Genomic DNA, 24,670 nt, shown 5'->3' on the forward strand with positions numbered 1-24,670 from the left:
CATTCCTTTTTTTCCGATTTCAATGTGTGATAGTCGCTTTATTCGATGAAAAGGTTAATTCATCACTGACAAAATTGGCGGCTAATTGAAGTTTTGTGAGCCATTCATAGTCGGATTTACGGGCGAGAAATAAAGTACCTGGTTGGATGGATTCTTTCATCTCTTGCTATTGACTCTCAACTTATTCTTTAACTTCGTTTTGGCCGCGTAACGAACAATTATAGAATCCATTGCTCTAGCTTCCATTTAGTCTTTTTTCGGATAACTCGATTAGCACAATCGAACATTCATACGATCGTCCAATTTCTTCTCTTCGCTTATTTTCTTCGAAACGTCTTTGGTGATGGCGCAAAGAATGGATTCGACAAATAGCCAGTCGTGATCTCAACGAACAGATGACTAAATCGGTCTGTTTTTTTTTCTAATTATATCTCATTTAGTTTGGTACGTGCAGCTCTTACTAATTTGCCCTCATCGCTTTTTACTCACGCCACCGTTTGCGTGCAAGATATTGTCCGTCACGGAATTTTCGCCGATGAAATGCCGCTCTGATTTATTTTTCTTCCACTTCTGCTGTATGCAAATGCGGTAGCAAAATGAAGTGTAATAGCAAGTTTTTGGAATTAATAAAAAGTTCCTGTATCACTTGCCTTTCTAACTCACGATTGAACTCATGGTTGTTACTTTTTGTTCGCGTCGCTGCTTGCGTGACAGATTTCAACGTGAAATTTCTTTCATTGAAATGTTATTCTTCCGTTAAATTGTTATTCCAATCTCTCTTTCTCAGAAATGTTATCGCAGATTATGCAGATAGCATTGGAAAATCAAATATAATAGGATAGATTATAGCGAAGCAAATTGCATAACATAAATAAATAATTAGAATGATAGATATTTTTCTAGTCTTCAACAATTCTATTTTACACTGTTGCATGTTTTGTTCACGCTAGCGTTCGTGTGCGAGATCTTTTTTTTTTATACGAATTTTTCCCGGATAAAATACCGTACTAAGTATTACGATTTGTTTGAAACTTTTATATATCAGAAGATCTTGATTTTTAAAAAAACTCATAACTCAAATAGACTTTCTAATATAAAAGATATTGCAAAAGTTACGTTTTTAAAAAGCTTGCCTTTTGATTTAATATTGTGACATCGGTATTTTTTGTGGAATAGAAAATGGAGAACTTTACGATTTAAGATTTAAGATTGGGATATAAATCAAATTTTATATAATTGCTATCTATTTCAGATAAATTTCACTAATAAAATTTTATTTTGAAGCTTAAAGAAATAATGAAATGAGATTAAATTTTTATTAACAAATATTGAGGTCAAGTTTATTGTGTAATAAATATTGTGAGAGAAAGGACAATTTTTTAAAAACATTTTATATGTGCATTATAGCAGTATGAAATGAAACATGTATATTGTTATTGTATTAAATTGAAGTGCTTGCTATATCGGTAAAATATGTTTGATATTTTCTCCAGTAGACAATAAAGTCGTTTTTTGCCTCTGTGGTGTTGAAGTGCAATTGCAGTTCTCTTAGTGGTGCGAAACTGGTGGAATGGATCGCACTATACCGATCTATTAAATAATATAGTCCCTGTCGCGTCGTTGTCGTGGAATTTTACGCGCGACGGGCTCTCTTTTCTGAAAATTATATTCGTAAAGCGAGTAAGTAAAGTGCACTTTTGCGTAACGCGTTTATATTAAGTATATTTAGATTCTTAAAATAGTTGCGGTTTTATCTTTTGAAGTACTGCCGCAAAATTATAATCACATTATGTACATTTGGATTTATAGTAAAATTAAAATATATATGTATTTTTCTATATAAATATTTTTGTTCACAGAAATTGATATCTAATAATGTATATTTTTTGATAAATTCAAAGTTTTATCGAATTTAAAGGAGTTTGCATAAACATTTAACGTTGAATCGTTCAATGATGCAATGACTGCAACAATCTGTGCAACGAAGAATCAAATAACTTCCAAATAGCGTGTTATTCAGCGACACAGCCGCATTTAATTATTTCAATCAGTGCGGTATCTATTCGCGGACATTCAAATTTGTGCTAACGTATAATTGAAGGTTCTCGCACTAGTGGATTGTTCGTAGCAATCGAAACCTCCCTATTCCCGCAAATAGCCGTCATCTCGCCAGAAATTCGACGCGACCCGTCAGGATCCCGCTTCTTGTCCTGTTAATGAAACACGGCCGAGTGGCAGTTGCTGTCGAGCTTGGTGCTGCCGAACCCACATGGCAAATTGATCGTAAAAGCGACGGCCAAGCATCTCTAGGGCGACGAGCTGGCAATTAATTCCTGCCACGGATACACGTCGCGAACACACAAGGGTCTCTCGCGGACTCCATCTTAGCCTGATTCTCTTACGCGGGACATGTCCTAGAAATGTCGTACTTTCCCTCCTGGAATGCTAATCAATTGGGAAATTTGGGGTAAAAGCGGCATATTTCGATAAAATAAATACGTTCTAATATATTAAAGAGTTCTTTTAGGGTTAGCAACTGATTTGCTTTTAGCAAAATTATGGAATTAGTAATTTTTATGTTATAAACAATTAAGTTTTAATTTGAAAATTCTAAATTCATTAAATTAACAAAAATTTTTATTGACATCTTTATTAGCTAGATATTTTATGTAAAAAATAAAAAATTATAGAAGAAAGATAACGTATAATCCAATTTTTGTTGATTCTAAATTAATTAAAAAATTTGTAGCTGAAGGAAAATGTACGTAATGACGGATAAATAGTATTAAGTATAAATTGGATTTTAAATTAAAAAGCTCTTTCAGCTAACTTTCGTTCATTTTGATTTATTGTGTTAACTTCTCTGGTCTTTACGAAGCATTTATTCTTCTAACCAATCATTATATTTACACGGTGCAAGTTTCTCACTTTAATTCAATTTTTATTTAAGTTATTTTTTATCGATTTAACCAATTTATAACAAAGATTTAAAAGCATAAAACATAATTACTCATAATCAGTAGAATCGAAATTTTAGCATATAATCTGGATGCTTTGCATTTGTACATGCATCGGCTTAATTACCTTTTAGTTTTCTGCATAAATAACCGGCATTTTATTCATTGCATTAAATAATTTCGATTGTAAATATTGTAGGATTTTTGCTTCTTGCTATTTGACATATCAAAAAGAACGAAGCTAGGTGAAATGCATTAAATTAATGAAAATATTTAACAATTTAATGCGTTTAATGCAGTTAAAAAATATATTGCTTGAATTTTTTTGAGGTCGAAGTGCATACAAAATTTGCGCGTCTGTGATAAATAATAATTTTTAATGGATTGCTGCATCCAATAAATATCAAATTAATTTAATTTTAATAAATATAATGAAAACATTACAAGTACAATTTGTACAAACAAAATAAAAACTACGACGTATAAAATTACACCTGTTTTACAGCCGCACACATTCAAGATGTAAACATGATGAATTATTCAATCCCGCCATTTTTAAATCTACAATAAATGATTGATACGAAATATAATTTATTCAATACGCGATATGCTTATTTGTCACTGCGATAGGTTTCAATAATCGGCTTATGTACCTTTGAACAACGACGAATTACATAAATCGGTCGCGCGTCGATCATTATGCCATCCACTATTCCATATCGGTTGCGATGCACTCCAGTATAATGAAGCATTTGCAGATGATAAACATATAGAGTAGAGAACCGCAAATGTCACTGCCGCCAACATGAGTAAAATAAAATATTTTAATGAAATTTGTGGAGAGCACCACGAGTGGGAAATCTAATTGCATCTCTCGTGACATATATTCGTCGCATAGATATATATTCAAACTGTACTCTATATACTGTTATAGTATGTTAAAATTGTATATGTGAAGTTTTTTTTGAGAAGCATGCAAAACTAATTAATAATTTATTTATTTTTAGCAATTTTGAAGAGTTCAGAAAGTAGAACGAGACTTTTTAATACGAATGCATTTTAAATACACATGTCCGTTGCGTCGTCGCGACAAAACAGAGAAAATAGTAATAGATTTAACTATGCGATGAATTGAATTTCTAATTAATATCATTCGTGAGTTATTTACTTAAAATATTTAAGAAAAATAATTTTTAAAACTTAGAAGAAATGATAGTTTATGTTAGCGTTAAACTTTCAAATATATTCTCTAAATGTAATACTAATTATATTATGAATATTTAGTTGGAAACTGTAAATATATAAACACGGTTAGTGCGTTTGCATTAGTTTTCGGAAGACCTGCAATGCACGAAACCTTCAAAATTATTTCAATGTTGGTTACCGCTTTGTCTTTGATGTAATTCCACGTTAATATTTTACAAGATGAGTACAAGCTCACTCCAATTATCACGACGGAAGAAATTGAAATGCGTTGCAATTATTATTGTCTCTTTCAACGCGAGTGGCGGTACGTAAAAATTAAACAAACTGCGAGAGTCGACGAATTTTCATTAAACTTTTCTAAATCGAATCCTGCTCAAAGCTGTACAATCTGTGAGCAACCGTTGCGACCTCGATGGTCAGTGTATCTTAAATTCCATCAAAGCAAACGATTACATTAAAATCGGATTTAATATCTGCTCGTTATCGTTAATATTAGTAACGAGCTCTCGAAATTATCTTCGAGCGTTCATATAATAGAATTTGTTTCAAGCGTAGAAAAACTAATTTTTTCCTCTTTGATGCACTTGAAAACATGAACGCCTTGATTTATTTCCGCGAATGTTACTTTGGATAAAGCATACCGACTTTGATTGGCCGGTTGCTTTTTTGGAAAAACTGTAGAATTGCAGCGCAAATCAATTGCTGTGAATAAATTTTGAATTATTGAAAATTAATCTTGATTTACGCAATTTGCGTGTGGCTCATGAAGAATTTTTTATAAACTTAATTTACACACGATACTGTATTAAATTTTCTATATATTTTTTCTGCATTTACACAATTAATTTACATTATTTAACATATCCAATTTTTATGAGATATTAGAAATCCTATTTCTGTTCGTTAGGTAATTATATATTTTAACTGTATATTTACATCTTTACTTTACTTTAATCACGTAGGGCTTCAAATTGTTATGAAAAACTGATAACAGATTTTATCAAATTTATCAAATTTTTCAGATATTGTAATTGGAAGGAAATTAAATGTATAGTTAAATGAATAAAATAAAGCATTGCGCTAAAACAATCAAATATGAATGCTAAAATAATGAAAATACATATAAATTATGTTACGTTATTTTCACGCTTTTAATCTACAAATTTGCATTTATGCGCATATGCATAAAATTAATTTTGTCATATCATAATTATATCATTTATGCGTTTATTGCTTTACATTATTATACAAATTATATAAGTATTGCAAATCTTTTAGGAATAAATAATATTAAAATATTACTTTGATAAGTAAGAAGACAATCAAAGATAAGAAGGAAATCGAATAATTTCCATATCTGATAACATTTTACATTTTCTACAAGTATCGAGAATATGGAAACGAATGATTTTTATCGGATAGAATGAATATACCTGTTGCCGGCACATAAAGAAACTATTGCTCGAAGATTAGATCAGATAAGTTATCGGACGCATTTTCAAAGGCACAATTTAAATTTATACCAGACGGATATCTTTTACATTATTGATATATTGATTCTATGTCGAAAAATCCCTCTGACACATAAAGTGTTAATAAATTTTTTTCGGAATAAATTTTAAGTAACTAAGAAATACTTTCGCGCATGTTTATAAATGTGTACCTTTTTAGAGATAAAACAGCATTGGACATTAAAAGAAAAAAGCTTTGACGAGCACTCTCTGTTTATAATATTTATAAGACAAGCTTTGCAAAAGGTTAACAAGCCCAAAAGTGAATAGATTAATAAATGCCTAATTAAATCTGGCAAGTAGGTCAATATTTGAATATTTATAAATGCTTTTCAAAAATTTCATAAACGTTCTAAAAGGTTTTAAAGATTCAATAAAAAATCTTTATTATATATTATACTACGTCTTTTTTTTTAACTTATGAATATATTGTCTATTTGAACTTTACATTGAGAATTTTAATTTTATATTTGACGTAGATATTTCACATAATTAATTATTTATTATTCAATTTAAGTCACAAGTTGTATGATATTTTGCATATAAATGAACAGCGATAGAAGCATGCAATTATAATATAATTGCTAACAGAGATGAAATTAACATAATTGTGGTTATCACGGTATTTAATGCTCTATCTGTTTTACGGGACAAAATTTATATAGTATTACTAGGATAAAGCTACATCCCGCGCAGTGTAGCGAGTGAAGTATTACTGTAAGTTTACCTTCACAAGATTTTGCGTTCCACACATATTACTTACCGCGGTACAATATCACGACATTGCGGTCTGACGTGAACTGTTTTCTGCTTTATGGTGTCTTAAAGTGAACGATCTCGCGGGAAAACACCGTTTTCTTAGAAAACTTGTTACAACATCGTCGCGGCAAAGCGCCCTCGGCGCTTTGGTAAGCTCGATGAAATTCGATGCTTTTTCACGTCCTCGCTCACTGCCGATAATTCTTAAAGCAAATGAACGCGCAGGGATGTGACACGTCTTTTCATTATCTTTTGATTACGGCATTCAGAGTGATCTTTGAAATGAAGTAAAAATATCCTGAGAATTTTTTTGCGAGTTTAACAAGTGGTGGTAATATCACGTAATAATAAATTGAAATCACGTATGATTTAATTTTGAAGAACTCATGCACACATGAAAAAAATATCTTTTTTATGAATTATGTCAAAAAGGCCATCAATAAGATAAATAACCTCGATATTGTGCGATAAATATATCGAAATCCGATAATTTACTGTCGAATTTTTCAGTTTCTAAATTCTCAATCCATCTATTTCTTGACCTTTCGCGTCGTTCATATGTTTTTTAATAATAGACGTGCCTATAATAACATCAATCATCGACAATATGATGTGTAGTAGGTTAAAATAATATCAGGTTTCGTCATATTTTATTTACTATAGTGACATTAATGAATAGTAGATCGACCTCGGTATACTTGCTCATTAATCGCCGCGACGTCTTGGTGACTTCGATTAGCCAGTAACGTATAGGGATCAAATAAAATCAATCAAGATAAGACAAGCCTTTAATTATCGTGACTTACTATATAACGTCATATCTAAGAATAGTGGCCTTATTACATATCTTATCATGTCTGCTTTAGCAGTTATATATCTTTGGTTATGTTTTTTGGAATCGATGATAATACAAATAGATAATTTGAAAAAAGATAACATTATAATTCTATTCGCAAGAAATTTTGAGCACTTTTACTGTCTCTGAGAATAAATTTTTCAAAAATACAATTGTAATGGCAAAGTCGGAGAAGATTTCCTAAATTATTTACTACTGTTTGTTAAAAAGATTAACACATTGCGATAACATAATTCTAAATCTGTAATATTTGACTTTATGTATAGGTACATATATTTTTGGGGAATTATAACGAGTTTATCTAGTTTTGAGATATGAACACTCAAAAAAATATTTCGCTGATGTAGTTAGATTTCTAGATATCGCAACAAGAATGTATCGCTATTTTTCGTATCTGTGAAAACATTGTTTGTCACATATAGAATTTATAGCAGTAATGTTCTAGCAATAGCTTCTGAAAAATTTAGGTACCATTGCTAAATGTTATTCATTGCATGATCTAATACGTGATTGATCTTATATAGATAGGCGCTTTAGAGAAACTTTCTTTTTAAAGTTCACAAACAATACAGATATATATTCTGTTTCTGTCATCTAAACTGATTAAGTAATTACATATGCAATATCACAACAGTTGCTAATCATTTATCTGTTTTAGTTAATTTTTTACACCTAGAAAATTTTAGCTATTATTGCAAGATCATTTTTTTGAGTGAAGGAAAAGCGGAAAATTCTCGACAACGAAATTCTCTATAATTCCCTGAATATGACATATGTGGTACATTGTATATGATAGAAAAGAAAGAGGATGAAAAGCAGCGGTAAATTCGCTAACAATGAGTGCTCATTATACGGTTTTCTCATTGTGCTCAAATGTCGTCCACGTGAAAGACTAATCGAAAACTTTTGTACTCCTTGGTGCTCTTTCAGTTTCGTGATTATATTTCGCTTTCTCTCTCTTGTCATTTTCACCCCTGCCGAACAACAAATCTCGAGAGGGTTATAGGACTTCTCGACGTTGCTCGAGATAAGAGAAAGAAAGAAAGACTTGACGTGCAGCATCTAAGAAAAAAGTCACTAGAGAGAAAAGTGGCGGTAACTCTCACGGCGCTACCGAATCAAATCATAGCACCCGCGGGAAATAAGTTTTGGCGGATCATACACTCGGGCTTGTCTGATCAATAAGTATCCGAACTACTGCAACTATTGTAGACGCAACGTAGAGTCGGCCTGTCGAATTCTTTTGTATTTCTTCGAACTTTACTGATAGCAATAATATCGAGATTTTATTAAAGTTTCCGGTTCTCGCCCGTGTATTAAAAGCTAAATATAAACTTATGTGGAATTTGTATTAAACAAATATGTACAATAAAAGATTGATTGCCTTTTATTTGAAAATGTGAATGCAATACTTTGTTCGACATAACTGATTGCAAGAAATTGTTCAACAGAATTCGATTGGAATGAGGAGATTTTTTCCCCCACGTGTTAGATGGTTGATGGAACGCGAGAGGAGCAGAAGTCCCGATGGACTTACAAGTAATTGAACAACTTTTAACGTGGTCACAGATTAGAAGTTTCTTCTTTTAGTTTTAGGCGTGCGAGTGACGCGTAATATCTAAATCCCTTCACTCAATCACCGAAATCACCACGTTTCTCTTTTCCGCTTCTCAACTTACAACTCTCAGCCACATACGTTTCGGAATTCTGACCGTAAAGAACTACATCGTGAAAATCGATTTATCAAGTCGTAATAGCCGGAACGAGCAACCGTGTCACATGCTTAATACACACAAGTTACCCACGAGTTCTTACGTCAATTTGACGCGAAGAAAACTTGAATAACTGTTGCTTCAATTTTCACGAGCCAATCAATCGCATCAATTAACAATTTTACACTATTATATTACAGAAATATCAATAAACTTTTTCAATTGTGACTTTTTATTATAGCAACACGCATATGAGAATCTCATTAAATCGCATTTCATAAATTTTCTTAGAAAAAGGTAATCATAAAGGTTGGCGAATTCCGGAGAAAATTTTTATTTTTATTTTATTTATTCTTTAATTAATTATATGCACAACTCTTAATTAGAAGAGGTAACTTTGTTTTTACACAACAAATAGAAATTGTAATATTATTCAATGCTGGAGAGAAGTAATGAGCATCAACTTGCGCTAATGTTACAGCAGTCCGTGACATATTCGCATAAAGACTTTACATAAACGTATTCGATCTTGAGTTTACACGGTTATATCTTGCGAGGAAATCACAACAAAGGAAGTGGAAAGCCGTGGATCGTATTTATCGATGTGTCTACACTGTATCCGCTTTAGACTTGGGCGTAGCGCTACGTCGGTAGTTTACGAATCGATATTGTCGACCTCGAAAGGAAGGCATTGTCATGTCGTGCCTTCCCGCACGGCTGTTCATTTCGATCTGACCGCGTTTGCAACTTTACAGCTTGATACACCCTGTTGCGAAGTTTCGTATCGTGCCTCGAGAATCCGTCTTGCAGTTTAACAACTGCACGACACACGTCCACGCCTAAAAAGTTGATTTCGCATTTCGCACCGATCAGCGACTCCGCGAAATGCGCCGTAATTGATTTTACACAACTCTCGTTCTGCAAAAGCGATAAAACTTCGGAACACATGTAACATAAAAAAGTTATAAAAGCTATTAAAAATTGAAACTAGTTGAAAGCCCCAAAGCTTGAAAGTTTTATTGACAAAAATAAATAACACAAATTTAAATTAACGAATTTAAATCAATTTCAGCGTTCAGTTCGTATTTGTAATCTATACTTAGGATTAAACGATTAATATTTCACATAATATAAATATAATATAAATAGTCGACTATCTTAAAATTTGAGTGTGGCACATTGACGTCGACATTGTAATACAATATCCGTTTTTCTCCTCCGCCGAACGGAAAGTGTTTCTTTTTCAGTGTCGCGTATTCGCATATTCCCAAATATCATTGTATGTGTAAATGTTTTATGAACGCTTCTCCAAGATTTTATCAACGGGAAATTCTACGTTTTATCTGTATTATGGATAGAAGCTCGAAAAACGGTGATATTTCGATAAGGGAGTGATGATAACAAACTCGCTATGTTTTTATCGCAGAAGATTTCAGCATGAAGTGATTGCGGGAAAAATGCTATTATTATTGTCAAGAACCAATTTCATAAATGTATATGAATTTCAACTTCAATTTAATTTGTTTTTTTTTTTTCGTGAAAATTATAAATAGAAAAAAAAACTGCAATATTTTGAAACTATATTTAATGTAAAAAAAGTTTTCGAATTAAAAATGTTAAATAAAATTTTCACCTTGTTACCGCGCGGATATTTTGAATTTTTGAAAAGACTTTATGTAAATTTGTTTAATGCGCATGACGTACATAGAAGTTTCTGCATATGAGATTATTGGATTTGAAATTTTGTTACTTTCTATTACAATATCCGCGATTAACATTCGGGAAATGCAAGTAAAAAAGAACTAAAAAAACTGCTATTAAATATTTCCCGATTCAAGGTTACGCTATAATTATATGATTGTGATTTTTAACAATATTTTTGTATTAGATATTTAAATCTAATTCAGGATTAGATGACCACATTGGCATTGAATTCTCAGCATATTAGCAAAAGAAGTAATTTACTATCTAGATCTAATGGATTTTATTTTTTTTAAATTATATTTTTAGTTGTTTTCCAAATAATTTATATAAATAAAAGGAAATATCTTTTTACTAAATATCAATCTTTAGTTTAAACCATTTAAAACAGAAACTTAAAAACTAGATCTTGATAGTATGCCGAGAGTTAAATAAGAAATATGCCTTTTCTTACGAAGCATTTATACATGCCGCAGTAATTCTCTACTTGTTCTACTTTTAAAGAGAGAAAACTAATAATGCGCCTAATTGTATATGTATAAGACTCTCTTAGTATGTTTTTAGCGCTTTTCTTAAAATGGACAATAATATATTTCACCTAAATGAGAGTTCTGGTTTTGAAACTTTATGCCATAATTGACTAAGCTTTTCGCACAAAGGCGCAATGATAAGAAAGCGCGCCTGGCACTTTTTCAGGGCCGGTCTCCTTTATACACACAATATTTCAGCTGAGAATTAATTCAATATTCATGTGTCATACTTGGCATGTCGACCCAAGGACACTCCCTCGACGTGTTTCGTAATGCAAAGCATATTATCTTAATTACTGCGCCATGTGTCGTCATGGCGCTTACACGAAAGCCTCTATGAGACCTCTTAAATTATTTATATACATGCGTTATCAAGATGGCCATCCACATGCAATTCTATGCATGTCGGTGAATGCTCTCGAAATGCATACCTATATATGCGGCATTACATATGCGAGTTTTCAATGATTTTTCTTCGCCATTCGTTACAGATACGATGAGAACAAGAATTGTGGACGATTTCTGTGCGCAGTAGAAAACACGCGAGAAAACAGAACACCTGACCTGTTTGCTCTAGCAATATTCATTTACTGGGGTACTACTGGATATCGCTAAAGCTGGCGCGTCGTATTGCATTTCGGCATAGCTCTATCGAGAATACTTTATCCGAGAAAGGAACGTGCAAACGCGATCGAGTCGTACGTTATAAAAGCTCAAATTGCGCGCTACGCGAGATAAAGTTTGGAATACGTCTGAAAATATTGCTTGGTGTATATACGAATAAATCTGACTTGGCTTTCTACATTTCGAAGTTTAATATATTAAAGCTTTGTTTTAAATATAAAATCTTTAATGTTAATGAAATGTTTTTGATTTCAATTCATTAATTTTTATACACTTTTAAAGTTCCAATAAAAGAAAGCAGGAAGATACTTTTGTGTGTGTCAATAGCGACAGAATGAAATCTAGTGTAACAACTAAATAATATTTTTTAAATTAAGAATTAAAAATGCACATTATTGTGCCGGTAAAATTTTGGTCGGGATTAAATAAATTAAGGAATTAAATTGCTACAAAATCTTGTAATAAATTTGCAATCACAGAAATCTTTGGATAAATTATTTAAATGTCTGTCATAGATTTTTTACAAAATATTTAATATAATATTGCACACGCAAAATTAATTGATAAATCCTGTGATACAATTTTACCAACATTTGCATTAAGTTTCCATAACGCCATTTTTATGTAATAATCTCCTTAGAGATTTCAGTGATTACTTAGCGATTTGTTCGTCAACAAAATACTGATAATTAATTATATTGAACCTGCGGCATCAGCAAAAATAAGCGGAGTTTGATCACTTGCGAAATTTGCAGCGTACTTACGAGCGCACACGAATCATTACTTAATTGCTGCTTTTCCGTCGGGTGATTAATTATTGCCGTAACTAATTAGCAACATTAAGTATTGGGGGGAGGAAAACTCGCTCAATTGGATTCACCATTGATTGGATGCGAAAAAAAAGAACGACGGAATTTTGCTCTCGCGCGACCCACGGTTTTTTTTTAGACGTGATAACGATACGTGGAATTACCGTGACGAGACTATGTACGTGTCTCGAAATGAATATTGCAAAACATACGCGGTGTTATCTCGAGCATACTTATTTTCCGCTCTCACCCCATTTCAGCTAGGACGTATATTTTCGCAAACGAGAGCTACATATGTATTCGCCTTGCGTATCCGATGGCACCATTTCGGTATCTCGCGATTCATGAGATTTACATGGACGACCATTTATCAGAAAGTGGTTTCTCTCCACGGATGTCTTGTGGCGCTTAAATGAGAAGTGATAGTCATCTTGATCTGTTCAGCGGATATTTTCTTACGGATTGTATTTTTGGTGTCGCTGCTGTTAGATTTTTTAAACTTTTTTAGTTCAGACTGTGAAATGGCAGACTGGGATGGCGATAATAATAGGATAAAACCTTCGCTGATAATATCGTGCAATTAATAATTAAAACATATGTAGAGCGCTGAAAATCAATGCAATTAATTCTCGATGCAGCACGCGAGAGTAATTATACTTATATATTATTCGGCATATTTTAAATGTTATAATCGAGCATTAGATTTGTCTACATCATTAATAATTAGTTTAAAATGTGTGTTGAGCGTGATAACACGATTTAATTGGCAAAAGAGAATTTGCGCCAAATAGATGGTATCCGTGTGCGTTCGTAGTGACAATAAGAGTGTATATCGATATATGTTAATTGTTTCACAATAGACTTTTTCATGTATCAAGCTCCATGAATATTCGACACGAGCTAATTAATTCAACGTGCGGAAATCTTTTTAGCCGCGGTTATGTAAATATTTATTTTCAGCTGTTCTATTTTCACGGCACGTGCGATACGCGATAAATAGCAAGGGAAGTAAGGTTTTATATACGTAGATACCAGATGAAGTATATTGGGATTAGTCGCAATCCCTAAAAGAGCCTCTCCTCGAAATTTACGCAATCAGTACGTGCATTATAGGATTCAGTAAATCCCAGCTCTTTTTTTATCATTTTTTATTAAGCGAAGATGTTGAGAATTTATTCGTCAGATTATTAGAAATGTCTCATGGCGTGCCTGAGGGAAAATAACCAGATATATTTTTCGAAACAGATTGCGATATCTTAATTATATGAGTATTGTTTTTTCATGAGCATTATTATTCTGTCTTCAATAATAAGGATATCTTTTTCCAGCTGTAACAAGTTCATTTCACATATGCCACATTTACATTCATTTATTATTAAAATTACATTAATTCTATTGTATTTTATAAAGTAAAATGAATTAAATTTTTGCCTACTCTTTCTTTGTAATAATTTTTTTTTGTAAAAGTTTAATTGAGCATAATTTCAGAAACATAACTAAGGGAAAGAAGTTTTCAATCTGCAAGCGCCATGTGTAGAGTAACGCCTATTTAGCTTCTGGAATGTGGCACAGCGCGCGTACTATTATAAACTGACGTACGTTTCGTTGTTTCATCTAGTTTCGAAGAATATATGTACGCGATAAGGCTGTGGTCAAGTATATGGAGACACGTTACGACATATTACAGTAATAAAGAGGTCAAAAGAGTGCAAGGTTGAGTATTTTTATGCTGCGACTGGCGTCGTAGTTCTATTCGCGGCGCGCGAGGGTAAGTCGGTATACAATTATAGACAAACGAGGCATAGATCGGCAATACATTTCCATTATATGACGAACAATTTTACCTTGAAGCCGTATTACTAGCCTGAAAAATTGACTTGCTGACCAAATATTTTCCACTTGATCTAACAATAAGCTCATTTCTCTTTACGTTTAAACGAATTATTTCGGGCTGTCGGAATTTTTAGACATGTTACGCAAGTGACATCCACAATAATACGGTGATGCAACAAAACAGTCTAATTATAGAGACGTTGAAAGTGTATCAGATTTTTATAATTTGTATTGTAAAAAATTTAGACCGCTAAATGATAGCGATTATCAGACAAAATATTAATTATTGTAACTTATGAATGACGAGAAACTCACAACTAACAATGAATTAAATATATCATCAATTATTCTGCATTAAATTAAACCAATTGTAAACGAGAAAATGTTTATTTAACGTAAATTTACATAAATTGATTTTGTAGATTTTAATTGAGAAGCAGCGAATTTTATTTCGTGTAAATAATTAATTGCGGCGAAAGGAAACATTTTATTATCGACAAAGGCACTATTATACTGAATGACAATTACAGTTTTTGCACCGATATATCGATAGTCGACGCATCGGTTTTGGCTAAAAGGTTGCATTTGTTATTATTGGATTTGTTTTCAATTATCTGTCGAAGATTATTGAGCGTGATAGAAAACACTTTGTTAAATATTTGTGACTTTTGCATTTTTCTTTCAGCTTTTATGTATCTGATGCGAAAAGCAAACACGACTTTCTTTTTTTATTATAATTGACTATTTATTTATTTGTCTGACAAATATAGTCAACACAATCGTCGCCTTTCGGTAATAATTGATTCAATAAATTGGTTTAAATATATCTGATTACACCGTTAATTACGCCGATCTTACGCCGTTAATTAAATCCATATATCGTATATAATCAATGAAATATTAATCTTGTAATGGCGTATTAAATAATAATTTTACCAAATGCAATGATATCATTTTCATATATGAGTAGCCTTCTTACTCATTAGATATCTATACAAATTGCTTAGAAGATTACTTAAATGTCCTTAAATGTATTTTCTGTGTTCTTTTACTGTCAATATGTGCATAAATGTCGTGGATCGTATAGCATTGCTCATTTCCGCGCAATCGATATTGTTGCGAATGGAAGGCGATTGACGATGGTATAAGCCGTAGCAATGGAAGGCAAATCTGTCCGCTGTAGGCTACATAATTCATAGAGGGAAACGTGAGAGGTAGACGTGTCGGATTTCCTAGTGAATTTCCTGCTGATGTAAAAACGTTGTACAATCATTAGGTAATTCATGAATATTACGTCGATTGACATATTTTCCACCTTGAATCCCGCAACATAATCTGCTTTTTATATGAGACTCTTACTTTGAGGAAGATATTGCTTTACTTAACTTTCAATGCGTAATACCGATTCGGCATGCTTTTCTCTTCCTTTTTAGAAAAATTTAAGAAGATTAATTTGTGTTTAAAGTGAGATCAAATTAATATATGAAAAGGATATTTAATGAAGGAGAAGTATCGATGAATAAATATAAGAAGTAAATTTTTTAAATTAATAACAACTGTCTTTTTCTCTCTTTTTCTATGTTATATATTTTTCCATATATTATTTAATTTCTTTTCAACCGAACTTTTTTATTCTATAAATTTAATATAAATTTTGTTACATTGCAAAGATGTATGCGATGGGATGTTAATTATATTAATGAATATAACGCAACGATAAGACGTAGAATGATATATTAATGTCTTGTATACACATTTATAGCTTTATCTATTCGCGTTTTATCTAATCGCACGAAGAATGGAAGTTCTATTAAACTTACCGACCATATGCATTAATGAAGAAACCAACTTGCGATGGTGCAAGAAAGACGAAGTTTGGAAGTGCCTCGGAGGGCCATTTACGACGTTAAGTTATCCGTTAAACTTTCAGTTTGTTAGCTCGCAGTATCAATGTTGCATTTGAAAGACTCCGGTTGCAGAGTGAGTTTGGTCAATGATGGCAGACTGCTACTCGGCTTTATAAATCGCCTGAAGCAATATCTTTAGTCGGAACTATAATATTCTCTTCCACGTGAACAAGTCGATTCTCTTTCCCCAAGTTCCAAGTTATTGCTTTATACTGAGTGAACTCAATGGAGTGTTTTGGAATGGACAACTGTCTAAAAGAAATGGAATAGATCCTTGCTAACATCCTTCTTTCTGCAATTTAATAGAATCCTTTCTAATGTTCATCTTTCTGTAATTTAATAAAAACTACTGCACCAAATATGAATGAAAAATTAGTTACAAATTAATAATGACAATTATATGACAATTATACGACAACCAGAGATGAAAGATGAGAATGATATAATAGTATCGTTATTAAAGAGCATGTGAATGAGATTGCCTTTTAGCTAATTGCCGAAAAGTTTTGAACTTACATTAGATTAAAATTATCATGATATAATGTAATATTATATTGAGTTAAATTATGATTTAACACACGGCACATAAAGCGAGGTTGTAGTTTATACGAAAACTTTTAATAATTCTTGCAGAAAAGTAGCTCCCTCGAATCGATCAAGTGTACTCCAATCGGGGAAGGCGGAAGACCCGAATTGCCTTTTGTTCCTTATCGAAAGTTAATTAACCGGCAATTACAGTTTATCCGCATCAATACTTTAATGATAGATACACAATGGAGGCTAATAGTAGCTCAAGAATAATTAACAAACAGCAACTCTTGAATAAATTTATCTTCCTACGGTTGCCATTTGATCATTACATTAGAGTTAATAGCAAAGTTAATGTTAAAAGCTTAATAATAAATTTATATTTGCTACTATATGGCGTAGATATACTTTGTGGTATGCGTGAAGTTTGTAAAAGTCGAGTCAGCACTTTCCGAAACACTTCACTGGAAATTAATCCTGAGTAGCGACCTAATCCCCGAATATAGACGTTGGTTTTATTAAAATAAAAGTGTTTTGTTTAGGACCATTGGTTATTCGCTTTGATCAAATCGCTTTGTTGATCATCGCATATTAATTCACAACAATGATAATTACAGGTTTAATTCAACAGAACATAATTGCTCATTTAACCATTTTTTATTATGTTAATGTGATTGTATACGTATTGTATGCGCATAGAAAATTATTAATAACAATAATGTACAAATTATATTCAGATGATATAATTCAAGTCCATATGAAATTTATTCCTGTTAGAGAGGTTGATGTTTGATAGGTGTTTCAGTTTAATTTGCAAATAATTAGGTATGCGTAATATAATTGAGTTCAATAATCAGATCAAATCTGGAATAATTTGACTTAAAAGAAATTTATAATTAGATGTAACATAATTTATTTAATCAGATTAGAGCCGGAATATATTTAAACTTGAAAAAAAAATTTATAACTGAAGCTATAATGTTTATAGAACAAATGCTATTTCAATAATTAGTGCAAAGTTAAGATCAAATTTTTAAAAAAGCTAAATTGTTCTTCTTGAGAGTGAAATTTGATCAAAAATTAAAAAATTTTTGTTTAAAAAAAACTTTAACAATTAGCATCACAAAAATAAGCTTTATGATTCAACATTCGTGTTTCGCGTGTGTAACATTTTTAGCTCGCGATTAAAGAGCTAAAACCAGCTGTCAAAGTTTAAAACAAAGTTATTTACGACTGTGTAAGAAGATTTAAAATTGTCGCACTAAAAACAAATGTCAACAATTGATTAATTTGGAAGGATCGCTTTACCCTTCGCAACCTTGATCAATTCCGTCGATGAGATGAGTCGCATCGGTTTTACTATGCATCCGGTGGGAAGCTCGCAAATGTCACTTCGTGATTCCCAGGATGCAATTTCAATTGGAAATCGCTGACGATCGCTGTGAACCGCATCCCGTGCGATGTAATTAGAAACGGCGTTGTAATGAAGCTGTCAATTATTCCCCGACTGCAGCACGTCGTTTCCGTTTTCGATTTGTCGCCGCGTCGAAACGACCCCAAACGACGAGTGATAGACGGCTATTAACATTGTGATTTATGAACTTTCCAGCCTGAAGGAAAGCCTGTCTTTCAAATAGCAATAAATTTGTATTTTCCTTAAACATGTTTCAGCACTTGATGCGATTTAAAATGGATGGCTTCGGGTACTAAATATTTCCCTTTCTCCCTTCTTTTCTACCTTTTCGAATTGGAGTAAATTGCCCATTGAAAGTGGTTGAAGCCTTATCGATTCTCACATATTATAATAAGTGTCGTGTATACGGACGACGTATATTGAATTTTGCAATGATTAGCTGCAAACAAATTCTGCCCTTGACTTTTATTTCAAACTTTATTTTGACTGCACTCGGGGAATTTGATTTCATGATTAAATGGAACTTTTGTCCGCAATGACTACGGATTTAATCGTAAATGTGTTAATGCGTTCTTTCGGCTCGTGTTCTCGAAAGAGAAGCGTGGTCTGCATCGGCCCCTGTATTTCGTCAGTGATATTATTTACGGTCCACTACACGTGCTTTTCTCGTCTGCACGGCCGATCGCGTTAAATTACCATGCATCGCGGAGACTGCTGTGATATCCGCATGCAAAACTCGAGTGATATTGATACATTTCGCTTTGTATCACTCGCGAAACTGGCGGTCGCTTTTGTCAAGCTGGAAGGATTCGCATTTGCGTCGGATCTCTCAAGCCTCACGATTTTTCAGCAACGCGTCTCTTTATGCAAAACTCCGTGAAATTTTCGCACCGGCGAATTTCGCTGATATACGTCATTTCTCGTTAGATTTTTTTCAAGCTCCGTGATTTCGACGCAGTGTGTAGTTCAACACGATATCTCTTTTATGTCGATAACATTAACCGCATGCCAATCCTGCATTTGAAATCGGAATTTTCCATTTCGCATATCGATACTATAATATTGCATCCACAATGAAATATCAAATTTCATTGAAATTCAATTTAATCAAGTTTCACGTTTTTTGGCATTAAAAATTATCAATAATTTTTATCAAGAGTAAATAACAAATTTTAATGCGTTAATTTAAAATAAGGATGCAAATAATTAATTGTTGATTATACATTATATAATTAGAAGAAAAATAACTTTTGTAACAAAGCTTGCTGCATTTAATGGATATCAACGAGGAATTTTTCAGAAATTATTCTTCCTCGATTGTTAAAAATGTGCACTTTCAATATATTATAAAATATTTTAAAATAAAAGATAATTCCACGTAAAACATTTATGTGCGGATAAGTATTTCTCATATGTTAAAAAATAATATTTCTATTTTCATCTTTTATTAAATTTTTATGTACGATTCTCATTTTTTTTTAATTCGAAATGTCAATTCGGGATTTGATACCGACTTCACTTGAAGGCATTGTCTCACAACGCATAATGGAAACAGTTCTCATAACAGACAGCGAGATTGCTTCGGCAAATACCTATGTATGTGCATCATCATGGTAAGCTGCCTACACACCGTTTAACGAATCGATGCACAAGTTTTTATTGTGTAAATTTAAATTGTGTGACGATTACTTACTTAAATCGCAATATTTTTTTATTATTTAATCTGCTTTACTTTATTATATATTTTTTTTTAATTTTATTCTATGTTACTATACAATTTTTTATGATGGACTGTTCCATAATACATACTTTATAAATCTTAAAAATAATTAAAGAAAGACTTTGAATATTTCTATATTCTTATCTGCAAGTGTGACTCACGCGAGTAATTTCGTTACTTTTTATGATTTTCGTGCATAACATGCGTGTACGTAAAACTGGCACACCTGTCATAGTGAATTTATTTATTAATATCCACTTCCTACTATTGTGATCTTTCTTTATAATTAATTATATACGTCATACATTGCGTTGTTCAATCTCTGACATTTACTTTTTATGAACGCGCATACCCAAGATACTAATAATGTGACAAATGCTTATATATAAAAGTCATTACATTTATAATAGTGTGCGTGTACATTTCCATTTAGGAAAATTAAGGTGAAGTAAGATCTTGATAACAATATATATATATGTATACCATTTTTATCTATTTATCTCTTCAATAATACAAGATGGAATAGTTCTGTATTCTCTTAGATACTCAAAGAAATGAAAGAAAAAGTGTTTTTAATTAATAACATTTACGAAACAGTTTAATACTAATTTTATAATGGACGATAAACGTAGAGAATTATATACTTTTTTATTTCACATGTTTATATAAATACATGCAATTTTGGAAGAATCTTTGCAATAAAATGTATCAGCTATGCACATGTAATACGAAAATGATTAATTCGATGACTCTATTAAATCTCTGTCGATTTTATAGACTTGCTGACTATGTTAGCATAAAATCATCGGTATTTCACATATCATATTCTTTAGAATTAATTTAATTCTCAAACACTGATAGTTTTCGCTCCGTAACGCACTTGTATCATCCCGAGGAAAAAAGATCTGTCAGCGCCCGTGAACTTGTGTTCGCTTGTTCCATCAAGCGCAAGAATGTAAGAAGTTAAATGCTAGCTCGTTCTTCCCGATCGGCATCGTTTCCTTCCATTGGCTTTCCGTGTTCGCGAACGGGTAGCCTAGGTCAAGCATTCGTGACGTTATGTGGGTCAAAGAACCAGTTCAACAACTGGGAACGATCGCGTACGACAGACCGCCTGTCGACGCCGGCCCGATGACGTCACGCGACGCTATTCTCGGCAACGCCGACGCATTTGCCACGGCTAAAAATAGGGACTGCGGCGGTGCACGACCGAGCGCGCAAAATGACGGTCGGCCAATGAGATTGGCTTGTTCGCTTTGCTGCAGTAGTAACAATAACAACGATCCTTATTTTCGGTTCCACTTCCCGATTTAAAATCCAATTTAAACGCATGAATGTGAAGATGAGCAAAGTAATTAATGTTAAGTGAAGACGATAAATGAAATTCTGATATTTTTAATATCAAATTTATTAATTATATTTGTAATAATTTCGACGTCTCTCGATATTTTTTACTTTTGAATCACGTACATTATAAAATTTCAAAATTATCGTATGTGCAATCCAAATTTTGCGCTCGCGAGCAAAGAAAGATTAAAATTTCTCATAATACTTGACAAATATGTGATTGATGGTTATAGAAGATCTTTTGAACCGCTTTAGAAGCTGTTATCATTCTAATTCATTCTATAGTCAACTCGTGCATTTTTATAATGAGTTTTTTTATAATAAAGATGTTGCTCTCTCTATAATGCTTGGACGGAAACGACTCGTGGGACATTCATACTAGAAATAATGCAGATAGCGATAATAAGAATTTAAGTGACGTCGCACTATTGCACCGCACTATTGCACTATTCGATTAGTCATACGAACTACTAACATGGCAACGTTCCTTGTCGACCCCTAGATCTCAAAATAGCTCCGGCCGACAAGTTTAACCATGCACACATAGATATGTGTGTTCTCACATGGTATTACATGTCATATTCGTAAATGCAAATGTCGATGCAGATATGCATAAGATTGCCGCGAAATGTTGCAACACAGCTTGTCTGAGAAATAATAGTCCGTGACATGTTACGCGAGCAATTGTGCATACATTGACGCACATATGCAAATAAATACGTGAAAGCTGCGAAAATTATCGAGTCGTATAATGATCGCTTATTGTGCAAAGATAACATTGTAATTTGCGGCTGCAAAGAGTTTGCAGAACTAATTAGTAATATTGTCATTTTATGTCTGTTTCCAGAGTTCGCGTTGAGTACTACGTGAACGAGAACACATTCAAGGAACGGCTGCAGTTGTACTTCATTAAGAATCAACGTTCCAGTAAGTAAAGACTCGTTACATTTTAGATTTTAAATATCACGACAGGTTTCTACGCGGAAAACTAACAAATTTTCTAGATTCAAACCTTACCGAAATTTATATAAAAATGTGTGAGCATTTTTAAAAATATTGACTAATTTTATTTAAACTTTTTTATCGAAAATTGACGATGAAAAAATTTTATTGAAATATTTTACGCAAAATTTTCTCGTAATCAGAAAAGTGATTAAACTTATAGTTTAAAAAGAGAGTTTTATATTTGCATTTCATTTATATTTTAAACAGAGAGTTTTGCGTCATATTTTTCTGTTTATACAAATTTATTTGTCGTGATGCGATTGTCGTCATAATTGTAAAATTATTACACTTTGTGAATGGTATCACGTGCTGATATCGATACATTTGTAATATCACGTATCACACATCACGCGGGACAGATTTGCCGCCGTAAACTCATATCTGTACTTCTATCTTACGCTATTTGATAGCACTATTACAATCTATATCATATCATGCTTGCATATAACATGCAAGCATATGTAGCGCTACGATCAAAATAATATCACGTTTTTATTTATATATATAATTTCCGTTTGATTAAATACATTAAATGTTGATTCTCAATACTCCAAATACGATACGCAAATGTGTAATTAATAGTTAAATAATTGAAGGCAAAATGCAATATGTGTGAGCCGCGCGTAAGCCAAACTGATTAACTCCACGTTTTGCCATTTTTCCAATTTTAGTACCAAAGTACACGATTGGCGCTTAACTTTTCGTAAATAAAATAAATGAAGCTTTGTTTGATGGAGTTGGTTTGGCTTTTGAGCGGCTCATATTTCACGACGGAAATATTTTATATAAAATCGTGAGATATCTTTCGAGACAAATCCCAATGTGAAGTGCATCATCGTAAAATTGTTATATTTCTGCTAAATTTGTCGTGCCGCGGAAATAGCCGGATTGTCGACGACGTTCTTCCAGCGACTCCGCAAAGCGGTCTCGATTGCTTCCTTTCGGAATGGCGAAGCTGTTCTGAAGGCAATTTCGAGGATATCGCCGCCGTTGTCCTCGCGGATATCTCGAAAGTGCACGACCGCGCTCTTTCGGAGCTGATGACGGTAGCCGATAATAGATATTGTACTACCACGGATTTCTCTCTCTTCGGTATTGACCTTTATACCTGACCTGTGCATTAGGACGTCGTGAACCCGACAGATCAACGCTTTGTCGCCCTTTGTGGAGTTTGTTCGCGGGCAACTGGTTAAAGCACCTCGTTAAAACCACCTCGATGATCGGTCGATACTTGGCCTAAGCTTAAGCCGGCCTTCGATCTCGGTCTTAACAAATCCGTATTACGTAACTTCTACAAGGCTTATAATAATAAACTGTGAGATGGCTTTCTCCATTATTTTGCTTCATAATTTGTGGACTCAGAACGTTAAGTGATCGTTTAGGCGTCATTATTTTGGACTCTATATTACACCCTGAAGTCAATAAATATTTTTCTTATTCTTACAAATTTTTTTTGTAAAAATAATCGCAAAAAAAACTAGAAATCTAGATCTAAAAACTTTGAGAAGTTTTAAACATTTTGAATTTATAAAATACATTTTATTTGAGGGAGCGTTTTTTTTTTACATAAGAGAAACCCAGTGTCAGATTTCATTACTTTTAGAGTAAAGATATTTTGGGAATCTTGGTGTCTTGAAAATATTTAGGTAAAGGAAACTATATGCTCATGCCTTCAAGGTATTTATACAAAGAGTTTATCGGTTGATAAAATAGTATGAGGCAATCTGTTTCTTTTGAAAAACTGTCCAAGTATAAGTTTAACATGTGTCGGAGCTTATATTTTTATGTATAAAAGAGAAAATGGAAGGGAAAACTTTTGTGTGTGTAGAAACATGTTTTATAAGAAAAATCGAACAATCTTTACAGCAGTGATGAAATTTTTGTTTCAGGTTTGAGGATACGACTTGCCAATCTCTTTTTCAAGCTGCTAACATGCTTCCTATATATATTCAGGGTTGTTACGGACCACGACCCAACATTTGCAGCATGGTAAGTTATTTACATTAAATATCTGAATATATTCTTTTTACAAAACATGAGTTTTAAGTCAAACAAGTTTTGTCTTTATTCAATAGCAATTTTTCATTGTTGTTTCATTGCCTCTCTCTTCTCTTTCAACGTTCAATTTTCTTTCCATATTTATCACACGAATTATACTTTTTGTTTCATTTGTCTAACGCGAGAAAACAGAAACGCTATGTTATTTTGTGTATGTGTGCGGTACATAGAATGTTATAACTTTTCTGTATTT

General features: G+C 32.7%; 1 protein-coding gene across 4 annotated transcripts in view; it reads left to right on the forward strand.

Annotated features, from left to right (window-relative positions):
- Positions 1-24,670, forward strand: part of SLO2 (slowpoke 2) — a 175,797-nt gene that overhangs the window by 64,337 nt on the left and 86,790 nt on the right. For all 4 annotated transcript variants that reach the window (XM_012377196.2, XM_067356043.1, XM_067356044.1 and 1 more), the window contains exons 2-3: positions 22,262-22,341; positions 24,309-24,408. In XM_012377196.2, coding sequence (XP_012232619.2) covers positions 22,262-22,341; positions 24,309-24,408 — 180 coding nt within the window. The remainder of the gene's footprint in view (positions 1-22,261; positions 22,342-24,308; positions 24,409-24,670) is intronic.

The sequence above is a fragment of the Linepithema humile genome, chromosome 5 (assembly GCF_040581485.1).
Source record: "Linepithema humile isolate Giens D197 chromosome 5, Lhum_UNIL_v1.0, whole genome shotgun sequence".
NCBI classification, from domain to species: Eukaryota; Metazoa; Arthropoda; class Insecta; order Hymenoptera; family Formicidae; genus Linepithema; species Linepithema humile.